The sequence below is a fragment of the Myotis daubentonii genome, chromosome 11, assembly GCF_963259705.1.
Source record: "Myotis daubentonii chromosome 11, mMyoDau2.1, whole genome shotgun sequence".
In the NCBI taxonomy this organism is placed as follows: Eukaryota; Metazoa; Chordata; class Mammalia; order Chiroptera; family Vespertilionidae; genus Myotis; species Myotis daubentonii.
The window spans coordinates 72289083-72313997 of NC_081850.1; the positions used below are offsets into that span (position 1 = coordinate 72289083).

Sequence of the window (24915 nt, forward strand, 5' to 3'; positions counted from 1 at the left end):
TTATTATCCCCCTGCCCTTCCTGGGGGTCCTGACTGGGCTGGGCGCTTCCCCCCACACTCTTTCCACCTGCCTGAAGCCCATCTCTCCATCTCCCAGAGTGGACCCCTAGCCCCGAGCCCTGGCCTTGAAGTGGGTGCCCTTGCCAGTCTCCACATCCTCCATCAGCAGAGGCAGAGGGACCAGACGGTCCATGTTCTAGGTGAAAGCCAGCCCTCCCTACCCCCACATCACCCCACGGGGAGTAGAAGGGGCCTCTGAATTTGGGTGCTCCTACCATCCCCCTCCCCCAGCCCTCCTGCCTCTCCCATCCCTCCCTGCCTTGGGATCCTCAGGAAGATCCCAGGTCCCCCAGTCACCGCAAGAAGCCCAGGACCCCTGCATCCTCGGCTCTAATCCTCAGCCCATTTGTCCCCAGGTTTCCCATTTCCTCCATCCTTTCCCCGAAGTTCCTTATTTATTGGGTTCTCTTCTCCCTCACTCCAGACTAGAAGCTCCTAGAGGACAGACAGGGACGGCTTTCTGCCTTGTGAATGGCTGCATCCCAGCTCCTGGCCAGGCCCCAGGCACAAATTTCACAGTATTTCCCGAGTAAATGAACCAAGCCAATGGTGCTAACGACCAAGATGCCCCGTGTAATGGACATCACTGTGGAATGGACATCACTGTGGAATGAATGAGCATCGGCCGCATGGCTTCATTTCGCTGTGCCATCGCACTATCATGGCCACAGGTATTTTCTCTATTTTGCAGCTGAGCAAAATTTAGGCTCCGAGTTCCGTGATCTGCCCTGGCAAGATAGTCAGGGGGCGGTGGAGCTGGGATGCGAACCCAGGTCTGTCTGACTCTGAGGCCTGGATGCCTCACCCTCACCCGACAGTGGGTTTGAGCTCAGGACCACGAGGGCTCTGCTTACCGGGGGTCCGGGCTCTCCGGGGGTCCCAACACCACCGGGCGTTCCAGGATGACCCTACGCAGAGGGAAGAAAAGGAAGGACTAGGAGGTGGAAGGTGTCTCTTCCTCCTTCAGTCCCTCCCTCCTCGGCCGGCTCAGCCCCAGCCCAGGGACACAGAGCAGCAGCCAGCCCCCCCCCCCCCCCCCCCCGCCCCCGGAGGGAGAAGGAGCAAACCATCCTGAATGTCTGGAGGAGGCAGAGGCAGGCAGAGAGCAGAGCTGCCGCCATGGCTGAGACGGGAGGGGGCAGAGGGATGCAGACTTGCTCCTTACCATTGACCCCTTGGGTCCAGGCGCTCCTGGGGGTCCCATCATGCCCCGGTCACCCTGTGATGGAGACAACAATTCAGGGAGGTCACAGCTGTGGGGTGGCTCTGTGGGGGGCAGGTGCAGAGGGCCTTCCGGAGGCCAAACAGGGGCAGGGACTTGCCCAAGGTCTATAGAGAGTCCTTGCCCGGCTCGTGGCCACATCACTCAGGGTGCTGACCGGGGCGGGAGGAGGGGGGTTCTGGGATGTCACACAGCAGAAGTTAAGACCCTGGGCAAGTCCAGGGAGGCCTCAGCTCCACTGCAGCATGCCACACAGTGGCTTCCCTCAGGCAAGGATCGTCCTGATCAAGGATACGCTAACTGCACGTCCCCTTTGGTCTGGGCCTAGGGCAGTGGTTCTCAACCTTCTGGCCCTTTAAATACAGTTCCTCATGTTGTGACCCAACCATAAAATTATTTTCGTTGCTACTTCATAACTGTAATGTTGCTACTGTTATGCATCATAATGTAAATATCTGATATGCAGGATGGTCTTAGGCGACCCCTGTGAAAGGGTCGTTCGACCGCCAAAGGGGTCGCGACCCACAGGTTGAGAACTGCTGCCCTCGGGCCTAGCTGGTCATGCTGAGGCAGAGATGGCAATGGAAGGCATGTGTTTCATCCTCCCCACCCCCTGCCCAAACCTGGATGAGATGCTGGGAACTCTTTCTTGACAGATGGGCAGAGAGGATGAGTGTAGCAGACAGAGCTGTGGCCGGAAGGCAGGGGCTCTGGGTTCGAATCCGGCTGTTTTTGTGAGACCCTGGCTCTTGTGTCCACGCCCCCGGCCATCAAACATCTACTGAGCATCTGCTATGTGACCAGCACGACATGCTGGACCCAGAAGACAAAGTGGTGAGCAGACACAGGCAGGTCCTGCTCACAGGGAGTGAGACCCAGTGTTGCGAGGAGATGGACGCACATCGCCAAAACGGATGTCAAGTGGGGCCGAGCAGTGACGGAGAGGGTCTCGGCGCCAAGGCCTTTCGACAGGGGGTTTGACCCCCTGGGTGCAGGGTGTGGTGGGGGAAAACGCCCCTGAGGAGTACAGCTTGACCCGAGCGCTAAAGGGTAACTGAGTCATTCAGACAAAGGGTGGAGGGAGGAGAGTGGGAAGAGTGTACCTGGCGTGGGAACAGCATGGGTGATGCTCTGTGGGCGAGGAGGGGTGTGGAGCATTTGAGCAAGAAGAGAGGGCAGAGCTGGCCTTGACATTGCACACAGTGACGCAAGCTGTTACCCCTGACGGCAACAGGGGAAAGGGCGCCCTGGGCCTTTCTGTACTCTTTTTTGCAACTTCTTGCGAATCTATCAGTATTTCAAAATCAGAAGTTAAAATAAAAAGAAGAGGGAGAGGAGGAAGAGGGGGAGGGGGAGGGGGAGGAACACGTGGTGGCCAGAGGGTCTTGGACACAAGGAGTGCTGAGGAGGGCGGCTCAGGATAAGCCTGGGGGCAGGTGGGGGCAGATGAAGGTAGATGCTTCCCCTTTCTGGACCTGTTTCTCCATCTGCCCAATAGGAGTACCATCAGCTCCTCCGAGGGCCTGCCGAGGATGAGATAAGCCTCAGGGAGGAAAGTGGGTGCCCTCCAGGGCCATGGGGCAGGGCGGGGCTGGGGCGGGTAGAGAATGGGAAGCCACAGGCTGTTGGCCACCTGGGCCAGCCCGAGGCAGAGTGACTTAGTAGGCAAGTGTGGCCTTGGACACTGAACCTGGTTCAAATGCCAGCCCTGCCACTTCCTATCTGGGTGACCTTGAGCAAGTCACCTCCCCAATGTGAGCCTCGGTCACAAAAGGGACAAAGGTCCTTTGAAGGCCCGGATGCCAGGGCAACGAGGAGAGCCCAGGAGAGAGAAGTCTGAACCCCCCAGGTCACCAGCCCCTTCATCTTTTCAAGATTGCAGAACACAAGCTCTGTTTGTTTAGATGTTCCCTTCGACACAACTTACCTTTTCTCCCACGATTCCTGGCTCCCCGACCAGACCGACGAAGCCCAGGAGCCCCTGTCAGAAACATGCATGAAAGCAAAAGACAGGAGGGAGCACCGTGAGTTCAGGGGCGCACCGAGGTTCAAAGGCAACCTCCCGCGGCGTCCCTCCTCTGGGGCTGTCTCCCTCCCCGTCCCCTGCCCCGTGCCTGGTAATCCTGCCAGCATGGGGCTGCCACCGAGCGAGCAAGCGAGCGGAGCAAGCCGCCTCTCCCGGCTCTGTCCTGACTTCCCTCGCCCCGCCAGATGGTTCTCGTTTGGGAGCCAAGCGGTGGGGCTGCTGCCAGCATCCCTGGGAGCGCCACACATTCTTCCCGCGCCAGAATCAGGCCGAGAGTGGTGATGGTGGGGAGGCCCTGAAGCTTGCTGGGAGGAGGCCTGTCTGTGAGGAATCTGTCCCCATCTTTGGGGGCTGCGGGGCCGTTTCAAAGAGAGAAGCGAACTCGCTGGCCAGGACAGAAATACCGCAGCCGCCTCTGCCAAGAGACCCGAGTGAGATCTGGGAAGCGGAGGCCTCTTCACTGTCTTGTGAAAGGCTTCCTCTCCGCTCCGAAAGGGCGCACTCGCACTCACACTCACACACACACACACACACACACACACACACACACACACACTCTCTCTCTCTCTCTCTCTCACACACACACACCCACACACCGGTTCCCGCTGCTCTTTTTCACTCCGCTGGGTGCTAACTCGCCTCCGAGTTCCAGTGGTTCCTCTAGGAGGCCGCGGGTCGCGCTGCTGCCCTGAGCAGGCAAACAGCAAGGGGAACCGCCTAGAGGGGTCACCCAGGAAGGCGGACACGTCCTTGTCCAGACCCTGCACTCTTCTCTGTTAAGGAAAATTCAAACCAAGGACTCAAAATTCAAACTGTGTGGTGTGTGGGGGGGGGGGGGGGTGCGGTGTGTGTGTCAAAATGCCCTGGGAAGAACCAGGTTTGCAGCCAAGAGTTGAGTTTCTGGGAGCATTAGGGAAGACTGAGGGGTGAGTGGGTTCGTCCCATCATGTCTGTGCCCTGTCCCCAAAACATATGCAGAGAGGGGACCTTGAACTGATCAGAAATAGACCAGAAGCTATGCCCACAGCCAGTAAAGTGACAGAATGCCACCCGGTTCCGAAGGGTTAGCTCTGTGGGTCTCAGCGCCAGTTTCAAAGCTCCACCTCGGGCCAGGACCACGTGTATCTGGCTGCTGCAGCCTGGGGCCGAGTGGTTCCAAAGCCCAGCACCGGGGCCTCCAGAGCATGTGGCTGTGAGCAGGGCACGGATTCCCCCTGCCCCCCCGGCCCTGCACACACACACACACACACACACACACACAGACACCATCACTACACACGGAGGGCCCTGGCTCCCTGGGCTCAGAGACCCTTTGGGGTTGAAGTAGGAGGTGAGAGAGTGAGGTATAAGGTATGAGGTCATAACTAATAAGCCATAGAAAAGAATTGAGTATTTGACTTTTGCAACAACGTACTTAAAAAAATAAATAAATCAGAGCACTTTCAGGTGATAGCAATATGAATAACAATGGCTGGCACCTAGCACTATCGGTGTCACTGTCATTGAATCTTCAGGTTGGTGGGCCCCAGGCAGACCACAGAGCCTCTCTGAGTCTCATCTCCAGAACGGAGGACTTCACGTAAGGTCCCGCCCCCTTCCCAGGGTTGTTCCGAGTTCTGGAGATAATTTGGGGCGCATGTCGGCGCTCAATACATGTGAGTTCCCTCCCATCCCATTCTAACTTGTTTTAAAAGGGCACGGGGTTAAGGCAGAGGCCGGAGCGCCCCACAAGGGAGCAGTCAGACATGGAGAGGACGCGGAGTGCAGGGAAGAAAAGCGGCTTTGTTCGAAGGCCTCTGCCGACTGGCCCAGGGAAAGAGAAATTTCATAGCTACTTTAAATTTATGGGTTGTTGGGCCCTGGAAGGCAGGCAGGTCATAAACCTCAAACAAGAAGCCAAACAGGATCCTAATGAATAAGGGCCATACAGCAAGCGCCCCATTCCCCGGCCCCACCTCTGCGGCCCCCCTGGGGCACTGTCCGGAACATCCTGGCAGGCCCGTCCTGCGGGTGGGGCTGAGGCTGGGGGGTAGGGGGGGGCAGTGCCAGAGGCCTAGGGCTTCCAGGTGGACAGCACGGGCACGCTGGCTCCTCTCGGGCTGGCGGAGGGCACCGGGGAGGAGGCAGTATCGTCACCTACAGTGGGCACTGCACAGGCAGGATCAGAGTCCTTGATTTGGGGGAGGAGCTGGCCTGGAACTCGGTGTCTACAGATAAAGGGCCACTGTCTGCTATGGGAGTTTTTCTCCTTTCCTCCCTCCTCTCACGTGACATTCCGCTCCATGCTGGGGAGGCAACTAGGAGAGACAGCTGTGGGTCCTCTGCTGGACCAGGCATCTCAGAGTTAGGTGTTTACATGCCTGCCCCCCCCCAACCCCCCGCACCCCGCCAGAGCTTCTCTAAGGCAAGGCCCGTGCCTTGGAATCGTCTGGGTGTCCCCAGCACCTAGGACAGGGCCTGGCAAACCAGCTACACTCTAAGTAGCTGTTAGAAGGCCAAGGGGTTTCCAGTCCCTCTCGCAGGTCCCGGGGATCCCGCAGGCCTGAGTGTGGGCCCTGGCAGCTCGGACAGTGATGTTACTGCCTGGGAGACCTTGGGCAAGTTACTTCTCTGAGCCTCATGCGCAAAATGGGGCGATAACACCTTCCACCATAGGGCTGCTGGCGGAATTGCAGGTGATGGTGTAGAAAGTGGCTTAGAGCCTCGTACTGAACAGGTGCCCAATAAATGTAGCCGTTACTGTGACTCTAGGAGCTAAAACTGTCACAGATGTTGACATGTCATATTACTGCAGAAGCTTCAAGAGGTATCCTTAAGTCTTGTCAGCCCTTCGAAATTGAGGTTGTTATTCGACCTGATGCTAGATCTTGTTATTAATAAAGCAGCATAACTATGAGTAGACCACATTTGGACAGATTTTCCTAACTGTCGTTTGAATAGAATCAGTTTTCCTTGCAATCCTTTGCCTTGTATTTTCTGCATTTAAACATTCTACTCTGAGAAGGGGCCTATGAGTGTCCCCAGCCTGCTAAATGGGTCCAAGGCACAAAGAACACTGACATTCTAGGGTTCTGAGTGTCTATTTCCCGAGGGCCCTACCATCAGCATAACTATGAAATTAAATCTGCTGATCGGATTGCCTTTTTTTTTTTTTCCCCCAATCAGGAAATACGTCCAGGCCGCAGCAGCCCTTCCAAACTCCTGGGCTTCCCGCAGAATGCGCTCAAATGACACTGGAAGCGTTTCCAAACACCCACTCCTTCCCCTGCTCCAACTCCTCTCTCCCCCCAACAGATGGTGCAGACCTGGTGCGGGAGCCCATCGTGCCCGGCTCTCACACCATCCGTGGTGCTCGGTGGAGACAGATTCTTCTGCGTCCCCACGTCACTCCTCCTTACAGGGTGTGGGGACGGGGTCCTCCTTAGAGGAGTGGAGGAGACTGCTACCTTCCGCCCGTCCGCCCAGCCAGCACTCAGAGCTGCGTCTCTCCAGCGCCAAGGCCCAGGACCTTGATAGTGAAGGAACGCTGTGGTCCTTGAACCTCCTTCTTCAGACCGTGCTTGGCCTGGTTTCCCGACCAGCCAGAGCCCCTGGTTTGAATTTCACTTGCTCTAGGATTTAGGGACCAAGAGCCCCTGGCAAGTGGCTACGCTCCTCTGGTCATCAGCTTCCTCATCTGTAAGTCGAGTGCAGGCAGCTACTGTTGAAGGGCTCTTCCAGGCCGAATGTTCTGGGTGCCATGTCACGCCACCCCTTTGGGCGAATGCCCCAGAGACAGCCGCAGAGGCAGGCCATGGGGCATGGCCGCTGTGACCGTGATTCACGGCTTCTCTCCGTCAGACTCGCCCTCTGAGACTCAGCGTCCAATCAATGAAAGAGGGAGACGAGCGAACCCACCTCTGCAGCTGGGACGGGACTGAAAGTGGGGTGCATGAGGACTGCTTCCCAACGGGCTTGGCACAGAGTAAGTGCTCAATACAGAGCCGTTCTGCTCAGAGACCGGGGGGGACTTACCTGCTCACCCACGGGCCCCGGCCGTCCAGGGTTGCCCGGCTCCCCCTGCGAAGAAACAGAGGAGGATCACTTGGGCTGAGCGGTGGGAGTCCAGGCCTCCTGAGAGCACCCCCCACCCGACCCGCCTTAGTCCCTGTGGTGGGGATGGACGAGGAGCCTCCTCACCAGAGTCTGGCCTTGGAGACTCTACACAATGGAGGGACAGAGGGACACTGGGACAGACCCTGTGGCCCTGGAGGTGACCCGAGTCACCCGTGTCCTCCGAGTGGCCCTGGGCGGCTTACTCAGCACGCTGATGTCTACATCGCATGTGGGCCCTTCACCAACCCATTGCATTTTGTGGCCTGGAAACTGAAGCTCGGAGAAGTGAGCTGCTGGAGGTCATACAGCCAGCAGGAGGTAGGGCTAGGGCTGGAACGTAAGTCTGACTGATTGAAACCCCCATTCCTCCGGCACCAGACCCCCTCACGGCAGGACGGGAATGGTCTAGGAGCCCCTGGGTCCTAGACGCCGACCCCCACCAAAGCTCTGCCTCCGGTGACCCTGGTGAGTCTCCTCTCTGCTCTGGGCTCAGCCTCCTCAGCTACAAATGAGGGAGATCAGACTCATTTATCTCCAAGGCTGTTGCTAGCTCTCCAGCTTGGGGGTCTCTCACAGCCTCAGCTGTCAGCTTGGTCCCATGCCGGGGGGGCTCCTACGCCTTAGGTAGTGACAGCTGCCCTGGCCTCCCCACAGTGTGAGCTGGACAGAGGGACAGGGGCGAGCAGACTCATGGGATCAATCGACCAGGGCTATGTCATCGCTCCCACCACAGAAACCCAACTGGTATCCGAGGGAGCAAGGCCGAGACCTCAGAGGGCAGGACAGGGGCCCAGACTAGCCAAGGCTTTGGCTCAGAGATAGATGTGGCTCATTGCAATCCCAGGCCCAGCCTCATCCTCCCCCCGCTCCTCCCTCAGACCTCAGCTCATGACACCAGAGGGGCCAGACGGACATGTGGGCCATTCCCCCTGGGGGGAGAGGACAAGGGGAGAGAATATGGACAACCTGCCTGCCTGCCCCGCCCCCGCCCCCACCCCCGGCCCTCGCTCTGTGCTAATCCTCTGTAAATGTGCCCAGCTGTAAACTTGGCCCCACCATCCCTGTCCCTGACGGCTGGGACAATCCAGCCCCAAGGGGAGTCCCCGGAAAGCTGTGGAGTGAGGCTACCCCTCTGCTGAGTGAGGGTCATCACTGTCCTACCCAGGCTAGTTCTTTCTTCCCAACTTAAAAGAAAATCATAAACAAATGTATTGCACATCTGGGGACATACAGAGGCCCAGAGGAGGAGGAAACCTGGAATCCCAGCCCCCGGAGATAACCTGCCCACATCCAGCCTCTGCTCTGAGTACCCAGGAGCGCGGTGCACCTGGTCCCTGCCGCGGGCTCAGACCATAAGGCGCTGATTCATACCCGCCTCCCACCACCACACCCACAGGCACTTCCTGTATAAAATCCCACCACTCCATCTGGGGTGGCTGCGCTGTGTCCTGTTACTTGAGTATCCCACTCCGGGACATTCAGATTATGTCCCTTTTCCTTGGATTACCAACACCTGGTGATAAATGGGGACTATTCCCCACCCCCATCCCCACGTCACAACTGGCCATGGAGTTCAGGGTTCGCCCTGGGTCTTCACATGTTGACTTCCTCTCTCTCCTCTCCTCCCCAGGCGTTTCCCCCTCCCGTTCCTCAGCCTAGTCACTTCCAAGTCCCCTCACCTTCAGGCCATCAGGGCCAGGCCTCCCAGGAAACCCTTTCCTGCCAGGTTGACCCTGCAACAGAAAGAGATGAATGGGAGGAGCCTGGTGGGCAGCACGGCTGGTCCCAGGACCTGGCACAGGGGAGGGCCGAAGTGCCTGGGGTGGGGGCAGGGATGCAGAGCCCCATGTTGGCAGGCTGTTCGGGGGATGCGGGGAAGGTCTGCAGCTGGGTGACCTTGGGAAAGTCCCCTTCCCTGGCTGACCTAGTTCATAATGAGGAGATGACACCTGCTTCAGGGAGTGAGGAAGGGGAGGGGACTGAACGGGAGATAAAGGGCCCAGGGGGAGGGGTAGCGTATGCCAGTGGTCCCGCCAGTGTGGTTTGGAGGCGCCTGCGGGTCCCTGCGGCCCTCTCTCGATCCGTGTGGTCAAACCGTTTTGATAACAGGACTAAGATGTCATCTGCCTGTGTCGCCCACGCTCTCACGAGGGCCAGTGGAAGTTTGCAGAGGCTACGTGACATGTGGGATGGTCAGCAGATTGAATGCAAAGATACTAAAGACAGTAAAACGATGCCACTCTTTCCATGAGATTATTTTGATTTGGAAAAATAGAGCTACTTTTCATTAAACTAGTATTTCTGTGAACATGAAATGGGTTCATTATGAGTTTTAAGTGGATTAAGACATTTCAAATGTCTCTGTTTTGATGGCCAATTTTGCTAGATGTAACCCACAGAAAGAAGAGCATTTTGGGTCCTCCACAGATTGTAAGAGTGTCAAGAGGTCCTAGACCAAAGCATTCATGAACTGCTGATGGATCAGTTGCAGGGATGGGGGGGGGGGGGCAAGCACCTTCCGGAAGGCCGCTGTGAGCAGTGGGGAGGACAGAGGATGCAGGGTTAGGTTCCAGGCAGGGCATCGGCTTCCTGGCTGGGAGACGCTAAACCCCTGAGTCTCTGAGCCTCACCGGACTCCAGTGACACTAAGAAAAGTGGTTGGTGCCTCTCTCATGGGAGACTCGAATGAGAAAATGGACGAAGAGCACCAGCACCCAGCAGGTGGGCGAGGACGGAGGTCAGTGTCCTGCCTCTCATCTCTGTCCTTTAAGGTCTGTCCTAGTCCCCCCTCTGGCTGGCCCAGGCCCCCACCCATGACTTCTCTCGGATCGCTACCCAAATGGTGCCCAACTGTGCATAGCAGGCTCAATGCCAACAAAACCCCCGCCAGCAACACTTACCTCCAAGCCAGGGGCGCCAGGTGGCCCCATGGGTCCCTCATCTCCCTAGAGTCGGGAGGCAAGAGAGAGGGAAAAAGGAGAAAGTTAAACCAAGGGGGATCTTGGAAAACCTGTCCTATAAGAAGGCAAAGGGGTGGACAGAAGAGAGTCCTTCTGGACCAAGAGAAATGGCACATCCAGGCACCCTGCCTGGCCCACCCCAGGCAGGGGTACCACCATCATGGCCTAGAGGCTGGGTTACACAGGGACATCCATGTGGATGGAGCCCTTGGTGTCCTCGGATGTGATCGCCTGGGTTCAGGGCCGTGCGGGGTAGGAAACCCCATCATGTGCTGTGCGAGCAGAGCCCCGACTGCAGCTCAGAGCTACGGGTTCTATTCTGAGCTCTGCCCTTTACTTGCTGGCAGACCATGGCCTCGCTGTGCCTCAGTTTCCCCATCTGTAAAATGGCACATCATCCCAAAGTATAATGACTGGCTTAAGTTACGTTCCTGGAGGACAGCGATGATCTTTTATGCTGTAGTGAAGCCACCCCCAATATCGCTCTGGATGGGGGTGCACAGTCTCATGGATGTGAACAGAAGGAGGGAGGAGGCCATGAGAGGAACTGTATGAGTGGATGAATGAATCGATGAAGAGTGAGCAAGTGGCAGGCATATCCAGGGTTTTTTGAGTGGTAACGTGAGTGTAGATGGGAACACATGGCGGGCGCCATATTTCTCTTCTCTGCCTGCCCCCCGCCCCTTCCCACTTGTGGCCCGTGGAGACTCTCCAGGCCCTCCCGCAGGCACAGGCGGCCTCCAAACCCATCCCTCCGGCCTGCCAGGCCTGACCAAGAGCCCCTCTTTGGAGCGCCCCCCTCCCGCCCCAACTTCCAGGAAAGCAGCTTCATGTGGCAGCTCCCAAAACCAGCGGGGCTTGGGACCCCGCCAGACCCAGGCCCCGCTGGATGCCTGCCTGTGGGCGCGCTGAGCCTGGCCTCCTGCACCCCTACCAGCGCTGTGTCCCGGGTCCTGGGGCAAAATGTGGGGCCTGCCTGAGTGTGCACAGCGTCCAGCTGGGGCTCCAATGGACTTACAGTGACCTTGTCAATCCCCTCCATCACGTGTGAGTGAACAGCAGATCTCGCTGCCACTTACTAGCCGTGCTAGTCACGTGCTTCTCTGAGGACGCCCCAGGCGGCTCCCAGGAGCAGGAAGTGACCAGCATAGGGTCTATGTCATGGTATCCATGGGCTTTGGGCGCCAGCAGACCTGGCTTTGAATCCCAGCCCTGCCTGCCACTAACCACAGGACTGGACAGTCTCTTCACTCCTGTGAGTCATGAGGCCTCACGTGTAAGACGGAGCCGGCCATTCCTACCCTCCCATATCAGTGCCCGAGAAACTGTGCCACCGTGAGCAGGCGCAGCGGCAGTGGCTCTGAGGAAGAAACCCCAGGGCAGGCGGGTGCAGGAGGGTGCCGCGGAGGGAGGGAGTGGCCCACCCGGCAGGCCAGGGCAGAGAAGGCACCTGGACAGGCCGCAGAGCAGGGCTGCCAGGAATGGGGTGGAGGGTGTGCCTAAGGCCTGCAGGACACAGGACAGAGTGGGCCGGGGGTTGGGGGAGGATGGACAGGGGCAGGGGCAGGGGCAGGGCCAGATGGTCTTACCTCGGGCCCCAGCTGCCCAGGGGGTCCCGGCAGGCCTCGAGCTCCAGGCTTCCCCTGTGAGAAGAGAACAAAGAGAGGTCACTGAGGGGGCACCTCCATCCCCATCACAGGCTGGCAAGACTCCCCTGCAGGCGGCCACCCAGGAGGCCTGTGGTTGCCACAGAACTGTCAGCTTCCTCAGTGGAGCTGCCCGTGGCAGGGACTCACCTTCACACCTTCTGGGCCGTTGTCCCCAGGGGGGCCGATGTCTCCGGGGAATCCCTAGGGGGAGGCAGAGAGCAGGGGTCACCCATGGGGACTGTGAAGAGAAGCGCTAAGAGCATCGATCCTGGGGGTGCCCACCTGGGTTTCCATCCCACCCTGCGTGGGCGTGACCCGGGGCAGTGCAGTTCACTGCCCTGATTCTGATTCTAAAGCCGGGATGGATGGCGGTACCAGGCCTACGCCTCAGAGGGTTGCTGAGAAAAGGCCATGAAACAATGCGGGAACGTATGCAGCACAGGAACAAGCACACACCAGGGCGTCTCCCCTAGAATTTCTCCAGTCCTGAGCCCGGATGAGCCGGGGCCCAGAGCCAGCCCCCTCCTGCTTTGAGAAGTGTCATCTCTGACTGCAGGGATCCCGCAGGTGTGAGTATGTTCCGGGGTTGCTGTGACTTTGAACAGCTCGAAAGGCACTGATCTAATTGCTCTTGGCTCCTCCCACTACCATCCTGGCCAGGCAGTCAGACTCCCACACCCTCCATGGGGGCTCACTCTCCCAGACCAGTCCTTGAGATGGATGACTGGGCCGTGGAAGTTCCTCCCTGACGGAGCAGGGTCCCTTCTTTCCTCCTCCACAGCGTCACGCTGGCTTTGTTTTAGGTGTAATACCTGTGAATTCCGCTTAGGACCCCACTCACTTCCGGGGCAGCCTCCCTCCTCCCTCACCTTCCCGCCAGCTAGAAACCAAAGAAAGCCTTTTTTTATATATGAATCCCCGAAGCCAAATGCCTCCTCTCATCTTGCCTTCATAAGGTGGCTTTTCTTTCCCCCCTTCTTTTGACGTTTTGGTAATTCCTGCTAAATTGCAGCTCAAACATCCTATCACCCTTGTCACCGGCCACGGCAAGAATGGTCCTGAATTTGGAGCTAACCTAGGTAGCCGAGGCCCCATGTTTTTTTCTTCAAAATGAGGGGCTCCAAATCCTACTTTGCCACCAACTCCAAGCACCGTGTGACCAGGCAAGTCCCTGAGCCGCTCTGGGCCTCCGCTCCCTCATCTGCAAAATGGTGACCACCAACGCCCGCCTGACAGGGCTGCTCTGAGCCCTAAGGGGAGTACGCCTGCTCCTGGTAAGCACTCGATAAAAAGCTGCATCCAAAAGGGTCTGGGGTCCGGATTCCTAGGACAAGTCTGCTTGGGGTGGGCCCTTCTCCAGGGAGAACTTGGCAATGGGGGCACAGATCAGGTTCCGGTGCCCACATGGGTCGGCCCACTAATGAGTGAGAGATCACTGACGCGGGGCTGGGAGCTGCAGCTCCCACCATGGTCCCTGGGAAAGGAGGAAAGGCCCCGGGAGGCGCTGACAGGCTCAGCAGCTTCTGTCTTCGGCTGGGCAGAGCCATCTTCCGAGGCAGCCAATCCAAACAGAACCCAACGCCGGACAGGAGGCCCGGCGGCTTCCAGGACCTTCCTCGCTGCAGAAGCAGGGACACCGAGGAGGTCCCCTCCCTGCTCTGGGGCTCCCTGTCCTCCTGTGGAACCCATGGTCGTCATGCCTCCCACACGTCATGGTGGCGAATCAACAGGTACTCGCCCCAGAGACGCTGCACAGCCTCCTGGCACGAGGTGGAGCCTAGTAACTGCGAGGGAGCTTGCTTTCCGCCCCCACCGGCCGGGCTGCTGGCAAAACCGGGGCTCGCAGAAGAGCCTTTTTCCACCGTGACCAGAGGAAGGAGTCAGGGCCACGAAGGCAGGCCAACTCCATTTGTCTAAAGATAGGACGGTGTCACGGCCAAAGTCAAAACAGTGGAAAGTCAGAGAGCGAAGCTTTCAGGAAACACTCCCTCATCCATCCGGGCGTTCCCGGGAGCGATCTTTGGAAGGGTCTGGGGAACCCGGCAAAGCCAGACATTTGTCTATGAGACCTGGCCAGAGGAGCAGGCCCAGGGCCGGGGAGTCAAGGGCGGGTGGGACTGGGTGCTGTTGATCCTGAACAGACAACGGCTCTGGCACTGCTCGCCCTGCTCTCCAGAGCGAGTCCCCAAAGTAGAGAGAGGGGGGCCAGCAGAGCTCACCCAGCAGCCTCCCTGGATCTCAGGAGGAATGTCTAGCATACCTATGCTAATTCCCACAGGGATCGGACACTCGCAGGGTTCTGCTTCCAGGACTGGAATTATTATGTTAATAGCCAAACCATCCTTCATTGTTTCTCAGTCTCCACTCCAACGCCAGGATTTTACAGTGGCTTCTCACTTCTCAGACCCCAGAGCTCTGAGCCCTGAACTTTCTCGCAGGGTGGCTGTGAGTGGCTGGAAAGGTCCCAGGGCGCAGACGGGAGAGAATGTGCAGAGCTCAGAGGACTCTCCTGGTATTTTCCCTGGAAACTGTAAAGGCGGCCACAAAGCTAGGGAGGCTCTCTGAGGCCAGCTTCGGTCCCATTTGCCACTGACCGAGGACAGAGGCAGAAAAGATGGCCTACCTCGGAATTTCTATTCTCAGCCCCATCTCTCATTTGCTGTGTGACCTCAGACAAGTATCTCCCTGTCTCTGGGTCTTGGTTTCCCAAGGACAATACCCAGTCCCAGTTGCAACCAGATATAGAGAAATAGGGCATCACCTACCTCAGGCCCAGGGGGCCCAGGAAACCCAAGGGATCCTTTATCTCCAACCTTGCCCTGTGGAAGAGAAGAGATTAGGGGGCGGGAGGGCAGGCAGGGGTAAGTGAGGGCTCACCTTTTCCTGATCCCTTGTGTTACCCCCTGGCTGCAGGCGGTTGGAAAGCTCAGGAGTATACAAATGAAATCTGCCTAGATAACTAGAAGGAGCTATTACTGTTCAAACCCCGCCTCCTACACTTACTAGCCATGGGATCCTGGAGAAGTCATTTCATCTTGTGAAACCTCAGTTTACCCATCTGTAAAATGGGAGCAAGAATAATCCTATAACCCCTGGGGTTATCAGAAGAATCTGACACACAGTGATATTCAATAAATAAATGACACCTATTGCTATTATTAATTATGTTAATATTATTTACAAGGTATCTGAAGCCCAAGATGCTTGCCAGTGACTGAGGCCTATCTATGATGCTGGGTAAGTGCCTACCCTCTGGGCCTCAGTGTCCTCATCTGTGAAGTGGGAGAATCTCCATTCCTGCTTTGCCCTGCTCATCACCCAGGGCTGCTGCAGGAGGAAGTGAGGTCCTGGATGACCTTTTGGAGGGTGTGAGGTTTGGGGGTCTCAGAATAGAAGGTACTTACCAGAGGCCCTGGCTTCCCCCGTGCACCTGGGAACCCCGGCAATCCCTGGCTGCCCTGGAAAAGAGCCAGAGCAGGCTGGGGTTAGTGCAGACCAGAAATAGCCAGATGGACAGCTGTTGGGTCCTCCTGGCCAGGCTGAGGGCGAGAGAATAGTCACCTTTGCAGAAGGTGAGCCTTGCCCTCACGTTCCCTACTTGCAGGGAAATGGACTAGCTCTGCACCCCTGAGCGTGGGGCCCCAGGCAGGCAAAGGTGGGACAGCAGCCTGTCCTCACCAGTCGTCCTGGACCTTGGGGCCCTGGGGCTCCAGCAGGCCCTGGAGTGTCCTTTACGTCCAGGGAAGTCTGAGGACCGGAGCCCAGCAGGAGAAGCAGCCAGGCCTGCGTGTCTGGCAACCCAGAGACATCCAGGCTGGGTCAGGATAGGCCAGCCAGGAGAGAGGGAAGGGGAAGAGGGAGAGCTGGCCAACATCTGGGCCTCATTGAGTGACAGGGTGAGGTCCAGATGCGGCCACATGGTACGGGACACAGGCAAAGAGGAGCCGGCCTGGGCAGGCCGCCTCAGTCCATCAGTTAGAGGGCCAGTTACTCACTCACTCACTCACTCACTCACTCACTCAAACATGCCCTCACTGTCCACTCTTCTGGGCAGGAGCCTGGGCCCAGCTGTGCAGGGGCAGCCTGGGGACATGCTGCCTGCCTGGAGGCCGAGCACACGTCCCATCAGCCAAGGGAGAAAGGCGCTGCTGCAGGTTAGGGGCAGACAGGCTGCTCAGGCCACTGAGGAAATGAAATGGCCACACCCCCAGCAGATGGAGAGAATGGCATCGGAGCAGGTTCTGGGGGAGAAGGCAGGGTAGGGCGAGCAGAGGCCAGGCAGAGGGTGTGCCAGGCGAGGCGGCAGTGTGTGCAAAGCCGAGAGAGGCAGTGGGCCGTTCAGTGGGGCCGAGCACAGGGCTGTAAGGATGAGGGATATGAAAGTGTCGGGGGGGCCCACTCACTGGGGCCCTGGGTGCCAGGGTGGGGAGCCAGGCCTTCACTCTGGGAGCAATAGGGAGCCATGGAGAGTTTGTGAGCACAGAGCAGCTGTGCTCTCGGGAGAAAATGCCTGTGGCAGTGAGGCAGACAGGGAGGGGAGAGGCAGGGGCGGGAATAATTCAGGAGGCCCATAAAGTCCGGGGAAGAGATGCTGAGGGTGGACGAGGACGGAATACAGGGCTGTTTGGAAGGAAATGATCTTGAGGTAAGCCCTAGGCCAGTGATGGCGAACCTATGACACGCATGTCAGAGGTGACACGCAAACTCATTTTTTTTGGTTGAGTTTTCTTTGTTAAATGGCATTGAAATATATAAAATAAATATCAAAAATGTAAGTCTTTGTTTTACTATGGTTGCAAATATCAAAAAATGTCTATATGTGACACGGCACCAGCGTTAAGTTAGGGTTTTTCAAAATGCTGACACGCCGAGCTCAAAAGGTTCGCCGTCACTGTGACCTAGGCTGTGATGGGCCCTGGGACAGGAAACAGGAAGAGGGGAGCAGGATGGGGGGGGGGGGCGCGTGGAGAAGGGGGGAGGCGCAGAGAATCTGCTGCAATTACCTTGTCTCCTTGGAATCCGGCATCTCCTGACACACCTGGAACCCCTTGTTCGCCCTAAATACACACCAGCAAAGAAGGTTACGATGGAGACCACAGTGGGTTCTGGAAGCTTCCCCCACCTGCAGCCCCCTGGCAAGGGTACAGCTTCGCCGAGACTGTTCCCAAAGTCCATCTGACCAGCGGCAGCCTTGTTAGAGGAAAAGGCAGGTCCCCGGGCGGGGAAGGCAGGCCCTGGGGGGACCCAGCCGGCCTATTTGCAGACCTGCCTGGGGTTGCTCGGATGGCCGAAAACTCTATCAACGGAAGCTAAACTGCCCGATGCCACCTGACCTTCCCCGCAGAACTGACACCTGCAGGTGCAAGGAACTGTTTCTTGACCCTTGAGCGTCTTCATCAACCGATGTCGCACGGCAGCGAGCGCAGCCGGTACAATCGTGCCCACTCCGTGGTTGAGTGCTGGCATCTGTTGCTCCAGATTCCCCACCGCCAGGCTGGGAGCTGTCACTTCTTCCTTCTGTGGAAGTCTCTATGCCAGGAACCAGCTTCCGTCTACTTCTCATTAGCTGCTTCAAACCAGCCCACCAGGCTGAGAGACCAGAGCGCCCGGCTGGTGAAGACCATTGTAAACAGAGAGTCGGCTGGTCTCGAGTGAGGCCTGTGTTTCTTTCCTAAGACAGCACGTGGCATGGGCGAGGGTGGCATGAGCAAGGTGGCACCGGTTCTGGCTGTGGGCATCCCTTCTGCGCGCTCCCCGTGTTCAGCCACGTCCTGGGCAACGAGCTACCCAGGAACCCAGCCAGGAGATGCCTCCTTAGAGCCGGCACCACCTCGCACGGGCCTCGCCCTTTCCAGCTCTCCGTGGAGGTGGACATTCCCAATGGTGCGCTGGCCCAGGCTCAGAAAACATGCCCAGCCTGGGAGCAGCTGGGAGAATGGAGCGTCTCAGAGACCCATGCCATGCAGCTAGGGCTGTGACCTCCAGCAGAGCTTCCTTGGTAGAACAAAAGCCAGAATTTAAAACAAAAAAAATTTTTTTTTTTTGGAAACTTAGCTTTAGTTTTTCCAACTTGGAAAACCTCATACAGCCTCCTAGAGTCGTAGGAACCAAGGAACATTTTTTTTTTCTCTTTAATGTCCAAAGGAGGAGCGAGGGAGTCACTACATCTTTTCAAAGGCACCTAAGAAATCAGGCCGATGGATGTGGAGAAAGCTGGACCTGGAGCGGGAGTCTTGGATCCAGAAAGAGCCTCCACGCAGGCGGACGGAGCCAAGTGGTTGTAAGTGGGACGGAGGCCAGGCTGGGTCATGGAAAATCTAATATTCCAGGCAGGACGGCCACGGAACATGAGGCGATGGCTCCACCACCCCCGGGAAGGGCCAGGGTGGCGGGTGGGGGGTGGGGGGGGGAGGTGCTGATCATCACCCGCTTCTCCCCGCATTAAAGCCCCTCCCCAGCCAAGGGGGCAGAAAAGAGACTTCTCTGTCTTTTCTTCTTCTCCATCTTTTTTTTTTAACCCTAAAGATTTATTTAATTGTCCTGAACACGATAGGCAGAAAAATAATTTCTTCCCCCTCTTCTTCCCCCCAGAGCGTTCACATCTCCAAATGTCTCGGGCACCAGCAGTCCGCAGGCCAGCCGAGTTGTATGTAACACATTTATTTCCATGTTCCTGAAGAAACAGTGAGCGGAGGCCAGCGCTGCCTGTAAAAAGCTGACTGCCCACATTCCCATTTCCCCCAGGCGGCTGATGTCTCCAACCTCAGGGTAAACAGGTAGCTGTGGGAGGCCCCCGCCTCCAACAGAAAGCTCCCCCATCTCGAGGGGGAGGGCCGTGGGGGAGGGGGAGGGGGAGGTCAGCAGGCAGCCGGACAGTGTCAGAGGGTGGAGCTGGGGGGTGCAGCTGGAGGCTTGGGTATGACAGTGGGGGACAGAGGAGGAGGAAAGAGATGGAGAAAGGACTGGGGTTAGCATCACACTCCTGGTGACCTGTAAGTGGGGGCTGGGAGGGACGCTGCTAAGACAATCTGGGGATGCCCATTACAGCTCGGCAGTTCCAATTTCCTACGCGTCCAGGGGCCCAACAGACCACCGAGTGCCCTTGACAAATCTCTTCTCTTTGGCTCTGCTCGCCCTGCTGTGAAATGCAGGCGCTGGAGGAGGCAGCCTCTGAGGACCGAGTCCGCTGTGCCCTTCTGACCTGTAGTGCTCCTGGCTCAGGTGCCTGGGTTTGAATCCTGACACTACCTACCAGCTGCGTGGCCTCAGGCAAGCTTCCTATCTCATGGGGTGGGAGGTGGGGGTGGGTGGGTTTGGAGGATGGATGGGTTAATGCCCACAGAGCACCCAGATGGGGCCCAGCACTGGTCCCTGCTCCTGTTTCCCAGATGTAGGAGGAGCCATCCGCAGACAGGTACAGAAGGAGCCTGGCCTCTCTCTGCCATTCGGGCTCCTGGGACCACGTATGCTGCCGAAAGCCCTCCCGCACTCCCTTTGGAGTGCCTGGTTCGTCAAGGGACTGGTAGGGGGAGGAGGGAGGCAGATGGCCAGGGGCAGAGCAGAACAGCCCCCATGTCCTTCTCACTCAGGCCCTGCAGGACCCAGGCCAGGTACTGTCCACCTGGGCCCTGGGGACCCATCCACCCACTTCCAGCTCTGCTCGGACACAGGGGAGACGGTGAGAGCTCGGCAGCAGGGCTGTGCAAAGGACAAGTGGCAAAGGTGGCGCCCCCGTGGTAACTGGGGAAAAGCGTACAGGGGCTCAGGGGCCCATCCTGGCTTCTCTGTTGTGTTTTCAGACCATGTGGTCTCTGGGATGGGTTCACAGTTCCAATCGGACCGTTTATGTCAATTTGTTTCTTCCTGTGCCTGGAGAGGTCTGGACCCCACGTCACACCTGCGCTGGGCCCCATCATCTCAGCATCACCCCTCCTCTCTATCCCCCACCCCCACCCCCACCCTCTTCGTTCCATGGCTTTGGCCTCGAAGCGGGACCCTGGCCTCAGCTTTGCACTCTGAATTCAGACACCTGCCTTGCTTTACTCCCTGCCTGTGCCTCAGCAGTCCTCCATGCTCTATCTGCCAAGGTCTGCATGGCCCCAGAACCACCTGTCTGAGCCCCACCCAGAGTGACAAGGGAGAAGCTGGGAGCACAGATTGGGGGCGGGGGGGGGGGGCGAGGGGAGGCAGGAGGAGTGCAGGGGAGTGGACCTGGCGAGGTCAGCAGCAGCCGAGGCGGAGGGGGGTCGCATGCAGATAAAACACAGTGCAATAAGGGAGTATTCAGATCACCTTATCACCTTTCAGTCCGGGCTCCCCCACGTTTCCCATCAGCCCCTGCAAGACAAAGGCGGGGGTCGGGCTTGAGGGCGGCTCAAAGCTGCTGGCGTCAGGAGCCCTGGCTTAGGCCAGGTACCTGCTGTATCCGCTTGCTCGGTTTTCTCATCTGTAAAAGGGGCGATGGCCCCAGCTCCTACGGCAATGGTGTGGACTGAGGGAGCATGCGAAGGGGCGGAGGACTCAGGAACCACCGCACCGGCAACAGGGTCGCCCCTAACATGTCCCACCAGTGTCGGCCCCTCTTCCTCCTGGACGCTCGCCCCCCTCAGGATGTATGAAGCTCAGTGGTTTGCCATTAAGCTCCTGTGTCCCCAGTGATGTCCCCACTGGACTTTCAGTGTCCTGAGGTCTGGAACCAGATCAGACGCATGCTCAGCCCCAGGACTGCTGCCCAATAAAGACGCCTGGCATTAAGGGCCTACAGATAACTGGCTCTCTGCTCACCCCCCCCCCCCCCCCAGCACCCATGGCCTCCCCCGTCCCCTCCAGCTCCATGTCAGGGCACCCTTCCTTTCAGGCTGAAATGGGTCAGGGGGCGCCTGGATGGGATGAGGCCTGGGATAGGGAATGGCCCTGTTTACCTTCATGCCTTTAGGTCCTGGGTAGCCAATTGGACCCAAAGTTCCCACGTCACCCTGGGAAGAGAAAGAGAAGAGGACGCTGTGAGAGGTGGCCCGCAGGAGGCTGGCCGGGGTGCCCAAGGTCCCGGGGCCGGGCTTCCGAGCTCAGAGCGAAGAACGCTCTTTGGTCTGTTTGCGGTGCTGAAGTCATTGCTGGGATACATTTTACACAGGCCCTTTCCCAACTCATTTCCTGATTGCCGCCCCTCCCCCACCACTTCTTTCCATTTCGCTTTAGATATCAGACCTTTCGTTCCCGTATTAGATTCTTTGCATCCCTTACTAGCTAAGGGACTCTGGGCATTTCATCTGATTTCTTTGGACCTCCATCTACATAAATATTTGTGAAATAGGGACAGGGATCCTTCTCCTTGAGCCAGCTGCCGGAAGGGTCAAGTAAGCAAATGGGGGCTTTGGTTCCTCTCGAGTAGCGAGGGGGAGGCGTGTCCTGTTTCCCAGAATCTCGCTGGGCCATCTCCTTGGGAGGGCAGCCAGGAACGAGTGGGGCTGTCGACCTCAGTTGAAGACAAGACCCAGGAGAACCCGAAGATCTTGGGCCCCAGGCTGGAGACCCCGCTTCAGATCGGATGAGACTGTCCCCCGTGGGAACAGCCAAGTCCCTAGACCCTGGAGAGCTGGGAGGCAGCGCGTCCGTGTAAGCTGGAGACCACCTGGTCTCATCTCTCCTCTGCTGCCCACATACTGATTTGGGGGTGGGGGTGGGGGGAAGAGGCTAACCATTCTGTGCCTCCATTTCCTCCTGCAACAAATGGGGATATGTACCTCCAGGCGTTGTTTTGAAGAGTTATGGACTTACATGTCTGCTGGCATTTTTGGTTGTCACAACCAAAGGGGTGCTACTGGCATCCAGTGGGTAGAGGCGGTGTGTGTGTGTGTGTGTGTGTGTGTGTGTGTGTGTGTGTGTTAAATATTCTACACTGTACAGGCCAGCCCCACAACAAAAATTGTCTCGCAAGAAACCATGGTTCATGGAGTGACTGTATTTTCTCTAAACAGGCCCATCTTTCTCTCAAATCTCCTCACTTCCCACCCACCCTTGTCACTACTGTCAACCAACCATAGCCATAATATTAACCCTACCAGACCTGAGGCCCTGAACCTAACTGTCCCCTATACCTGGGCTCCTGAGCATTAAAGAGAAAAAACCAACATGATAGAGAAAAATGTTAGTTACATGCAAACAAGTGGTTAGAATAAGATGGAACTTGTTAAGCCCACGCCAGAGAAAGGGAGCCCCCAGAAGTACCCTCTTCTCCCCTTTTCTATCGCCTGTGACAGATCTAAATGTCTGGCTGCTGCGTGAGCCCATCGATGTGCCTGACCTCTCTGGGCCTCAGTGTCCCACATCCCCGGGGCAGGCTCCACGGAGGCCCCTGGAGCCATGGAGGAACAAAGGCTGCCCCAGGTAGCCAGGCTGCCAAGAGGTTCCTGTCCGAGCTGCCTGGAGACGTCTCGGAGGGAGGCCGGGCAGAGAATGAAAAATCACATTCCTGCCTGGCTCCTGCAGCGGGGCTCAGGGGCGTGCGGTAGAGCACCCCCAGGGGAGAGGGAAGAGGTGCAGAGCCACAGCCTGGGCACGGCCTGGCTGAGGTCATGCTGATTCTCACTCGCCACCTCCGAATGACTTAGATCAGCGGAGGCAGATGCTGGAGTCTGGCTGTGGTCCTGCTGTGTGATCTTGGGCAAAACACCTTCCCTCTCTGGACCTCAAGATCCTCACCTGATTGGGTCCAACCAGACCTTCCAGGGGAGCCTTTCCGAAGAAAACCTGCTCTCAGTTCCCATCTAGAAATCTTGTCGTTGAGGGAGCGAGGTGTCATGTCACAGGTGCAATAGAAACACAAGCGGCCCTGGTGGCTAGGCCCTGTGCTAAACACCTTACCTGTCTCAACTCAATTATTCCTCACTCCGGCCCTTAAAGATCCCTTCTGCTACAGTCCCCACTACACAGAGGAGGCAACTGAGGCCCTGAGAGGTTAGGGCTTGAGCAAACCAGAGCGGGCGGAGCCGGGATTTATACCCGGCAGTCCGTCTCCAGGGCCGCTGGGCAGTTCTGAAGTACCCTTTGGGGAAGGGGGAGTGAAGCCCGGGTCCCTGGCCACAGGCACCGGGGCAGGCCAGCCTGGCTTCCCTCGCTCTCTTCTCCTGGATGAAGGGAGAGCGGGGTGGCCCGCCCCATGCTCCCCGTGCTGCACAAATAAACAGCGGGCTCTGCTGGCACGCTGGCTCCGACGCGGCCCCGGCGGGCACGGGACCAACGGCAGCTCCGGGAACACAGGCTGCTTCTTCCCCGCTCCAGGCTCAAAGTGGCCTGTTGTGAGGGGACCGGGTTCAACACAGGCCTGAGCGACGCCCGTGTGGGCCCACGCACTCACCGCCCTGCAGGCCTCTCCAAGGGGGTCTGTGTGTGGTGGGGCAGGGCCCAGCGTGGGCATCTACCCCCGGGGGCCAGGCATCACGGGAACGGGACTCGGGCTGCAGGGGACGTGGGGAGCAGGTGGTGCTCGCTGAGGGCAGGTCTTCCTTCTGTTGACGGGACCCCCATGCTGGGATATCAAAGCATTTGGGGGAGGAACAGAGAAGACTCCAGGCCACTTCCCCTCCAGTACAGCCCGAAGAACACCCGTCTGCTGTGCGCTAGACACCCTCACGGGCAGCCTGGCGAAGCAACACACAATGTCATGTCCCCACAGGAAAGAACAATGAGTAATGCCCTTAATTTGGATCCTGTTTCCACTTTGCCTAAGCTCCCAGACATGGCTTTACACACTTTGCCCTCATCTCGCTGGCTCCCACCAAGAGCACAGCCAACCACATCTGCAACCACTTACAGAGCTCCTACTGTGTGCCAGACTCCACGCTCGACACTTCCAGTCTCATCAGATCCTCATTAACAAGCGCGTACGCTGCGCCAGGAACCCCGGTGAGGGCAGCTCACAGTCACCCCAGGAGGTCAGCACCCCTCTCAGGTCCACTCCTCTTCACAGAGGAGAAAACGGAGGCTCCGAGGGCGGTGAAGCAACTTGCACAAGACGAAGCCAGGAGTAGGGGCAGAGGCAGGACCAGAACCCAGGCCTGTCTGTCTGCCCCACGGGCCATGCTCACTAGCCCTCGATTGACTGTTCCCTCCATGCAGGACCAAGGATGCCTTTCTCATCGCCATCACCCGCAAGTGACAGGGTCTGGAGACAGGCTTCAGATGCAGAAACAGGCACGAGTTCTGCTCCCCCGAAGTACGCCATGGGGTTTGCCAGGGACCCCTGAAGGCACAACCCAGGGTGCTCCCGATGCCCGCCCTTCATGGTGAGGTGCTGGCCGGGCCTCCCTCCCTCGCATGCCTCACCTTTCTGCCCTGCTCTCTCTCTAGCTGTGACACCCTCAGCCACTGTTTCCTATACCGTGTGCTCCCACTGTTAACACCCACTTGTCCTTCTGGGTGACCAGACTCCATAGGCAGGTCAGGCCCCTGCTGTCCGGTCTCAGAACCTGACACGGCTTTCACTCCAAGCCAATTCCATGCTGATGGCCATCGATGTATGTGCCTATGTGGCCACCACTCCCCCCCCCCCCCCCCGCCACCCGCCCCTGCCCCGGCCCAGCCCCAAAGGAGCCACTAAAAGCAGCCTAGTGAATGGATGAAAAAACAAACAAAACAAAAAAACAAAATCCTTCCAACTCTTATTTACAAAACCCCTAGGGAAAAAAGGTCCCTGGAACTGCCTTAAAGGCGACAAGGCCTCTTCCCTGATCGCTGATCGAGGGCCCTCAGCTTGGGGACAGGGACCTGGGGCTGTGGCCAGTCTTGGTTCCTGGGTGATCTTAATAAGCACCATCTCTCACCCAGAACAGCCCCGGGCACTCCCAGTGCGTGCTCTCACACCTCAGCTGTCCCCATTCAGCACAGAAGTCTTGCGGAGCCGCT

At 57.9% G+C, this 24915-nt stretch overlaps 1 protein-coding gene across 2 annotated transcripts in view; it reads right to left on the minus strand.

Annotated features, from left to right (window-relative positions):
* Window positions 1-24915, minus strand: part of COL27A1 (collagen type XXVII alpha 1 chain) — a 129001-nt gene that overhangs the window by 45571 nt on the left and 58515 nt on the right. For both annotated transcript variants that reach the window (XM_059657888.1, XM_059657887.1), the window contains exons 15-27: window positions 20934-20987; window positions 20305-20349; window positions 17016-17069; window positions 15417-15470; window positions 14778-14831; window positions 12160-12213; window positions 11953-12006; window positions 10304-10348; window positions 9083-9136; window positions 7323-7367; window positions 3210-3263; window positions 1226-1279; window positions 915-968 (exon numbers count right to left, since the gene is read on the minus strand). In XM_059657888.1, the coding sequence (XP_059513871.1) occupies window positions 915-968; window positions 1226-1279; window positions 3210-3263; window positions 7323-7367; window positions 9083-9136; window positions 10304-10348; window positions 11953-12006; window positions 12160-12213; window positions 14778-14831; window positions 15417-15470; window positions 17016-17069; window positions 20305-20349; window positions 20934-20987 (675 nt within the window). The remainder of the gene's footprint in view (window positions 1-914; window positions 969-1225; window positions 1280-3209; window positions 3264-7322; window positions 7368-9082; window positions 9137-10303; window positions 10349-11952; window positions 12007-12159; window positions 12214-14777; window positions 14832-15416; window positions 15471-17015; window positions 17070-20304; window positions 20350-20933; window positions 20988-24915) is intronic.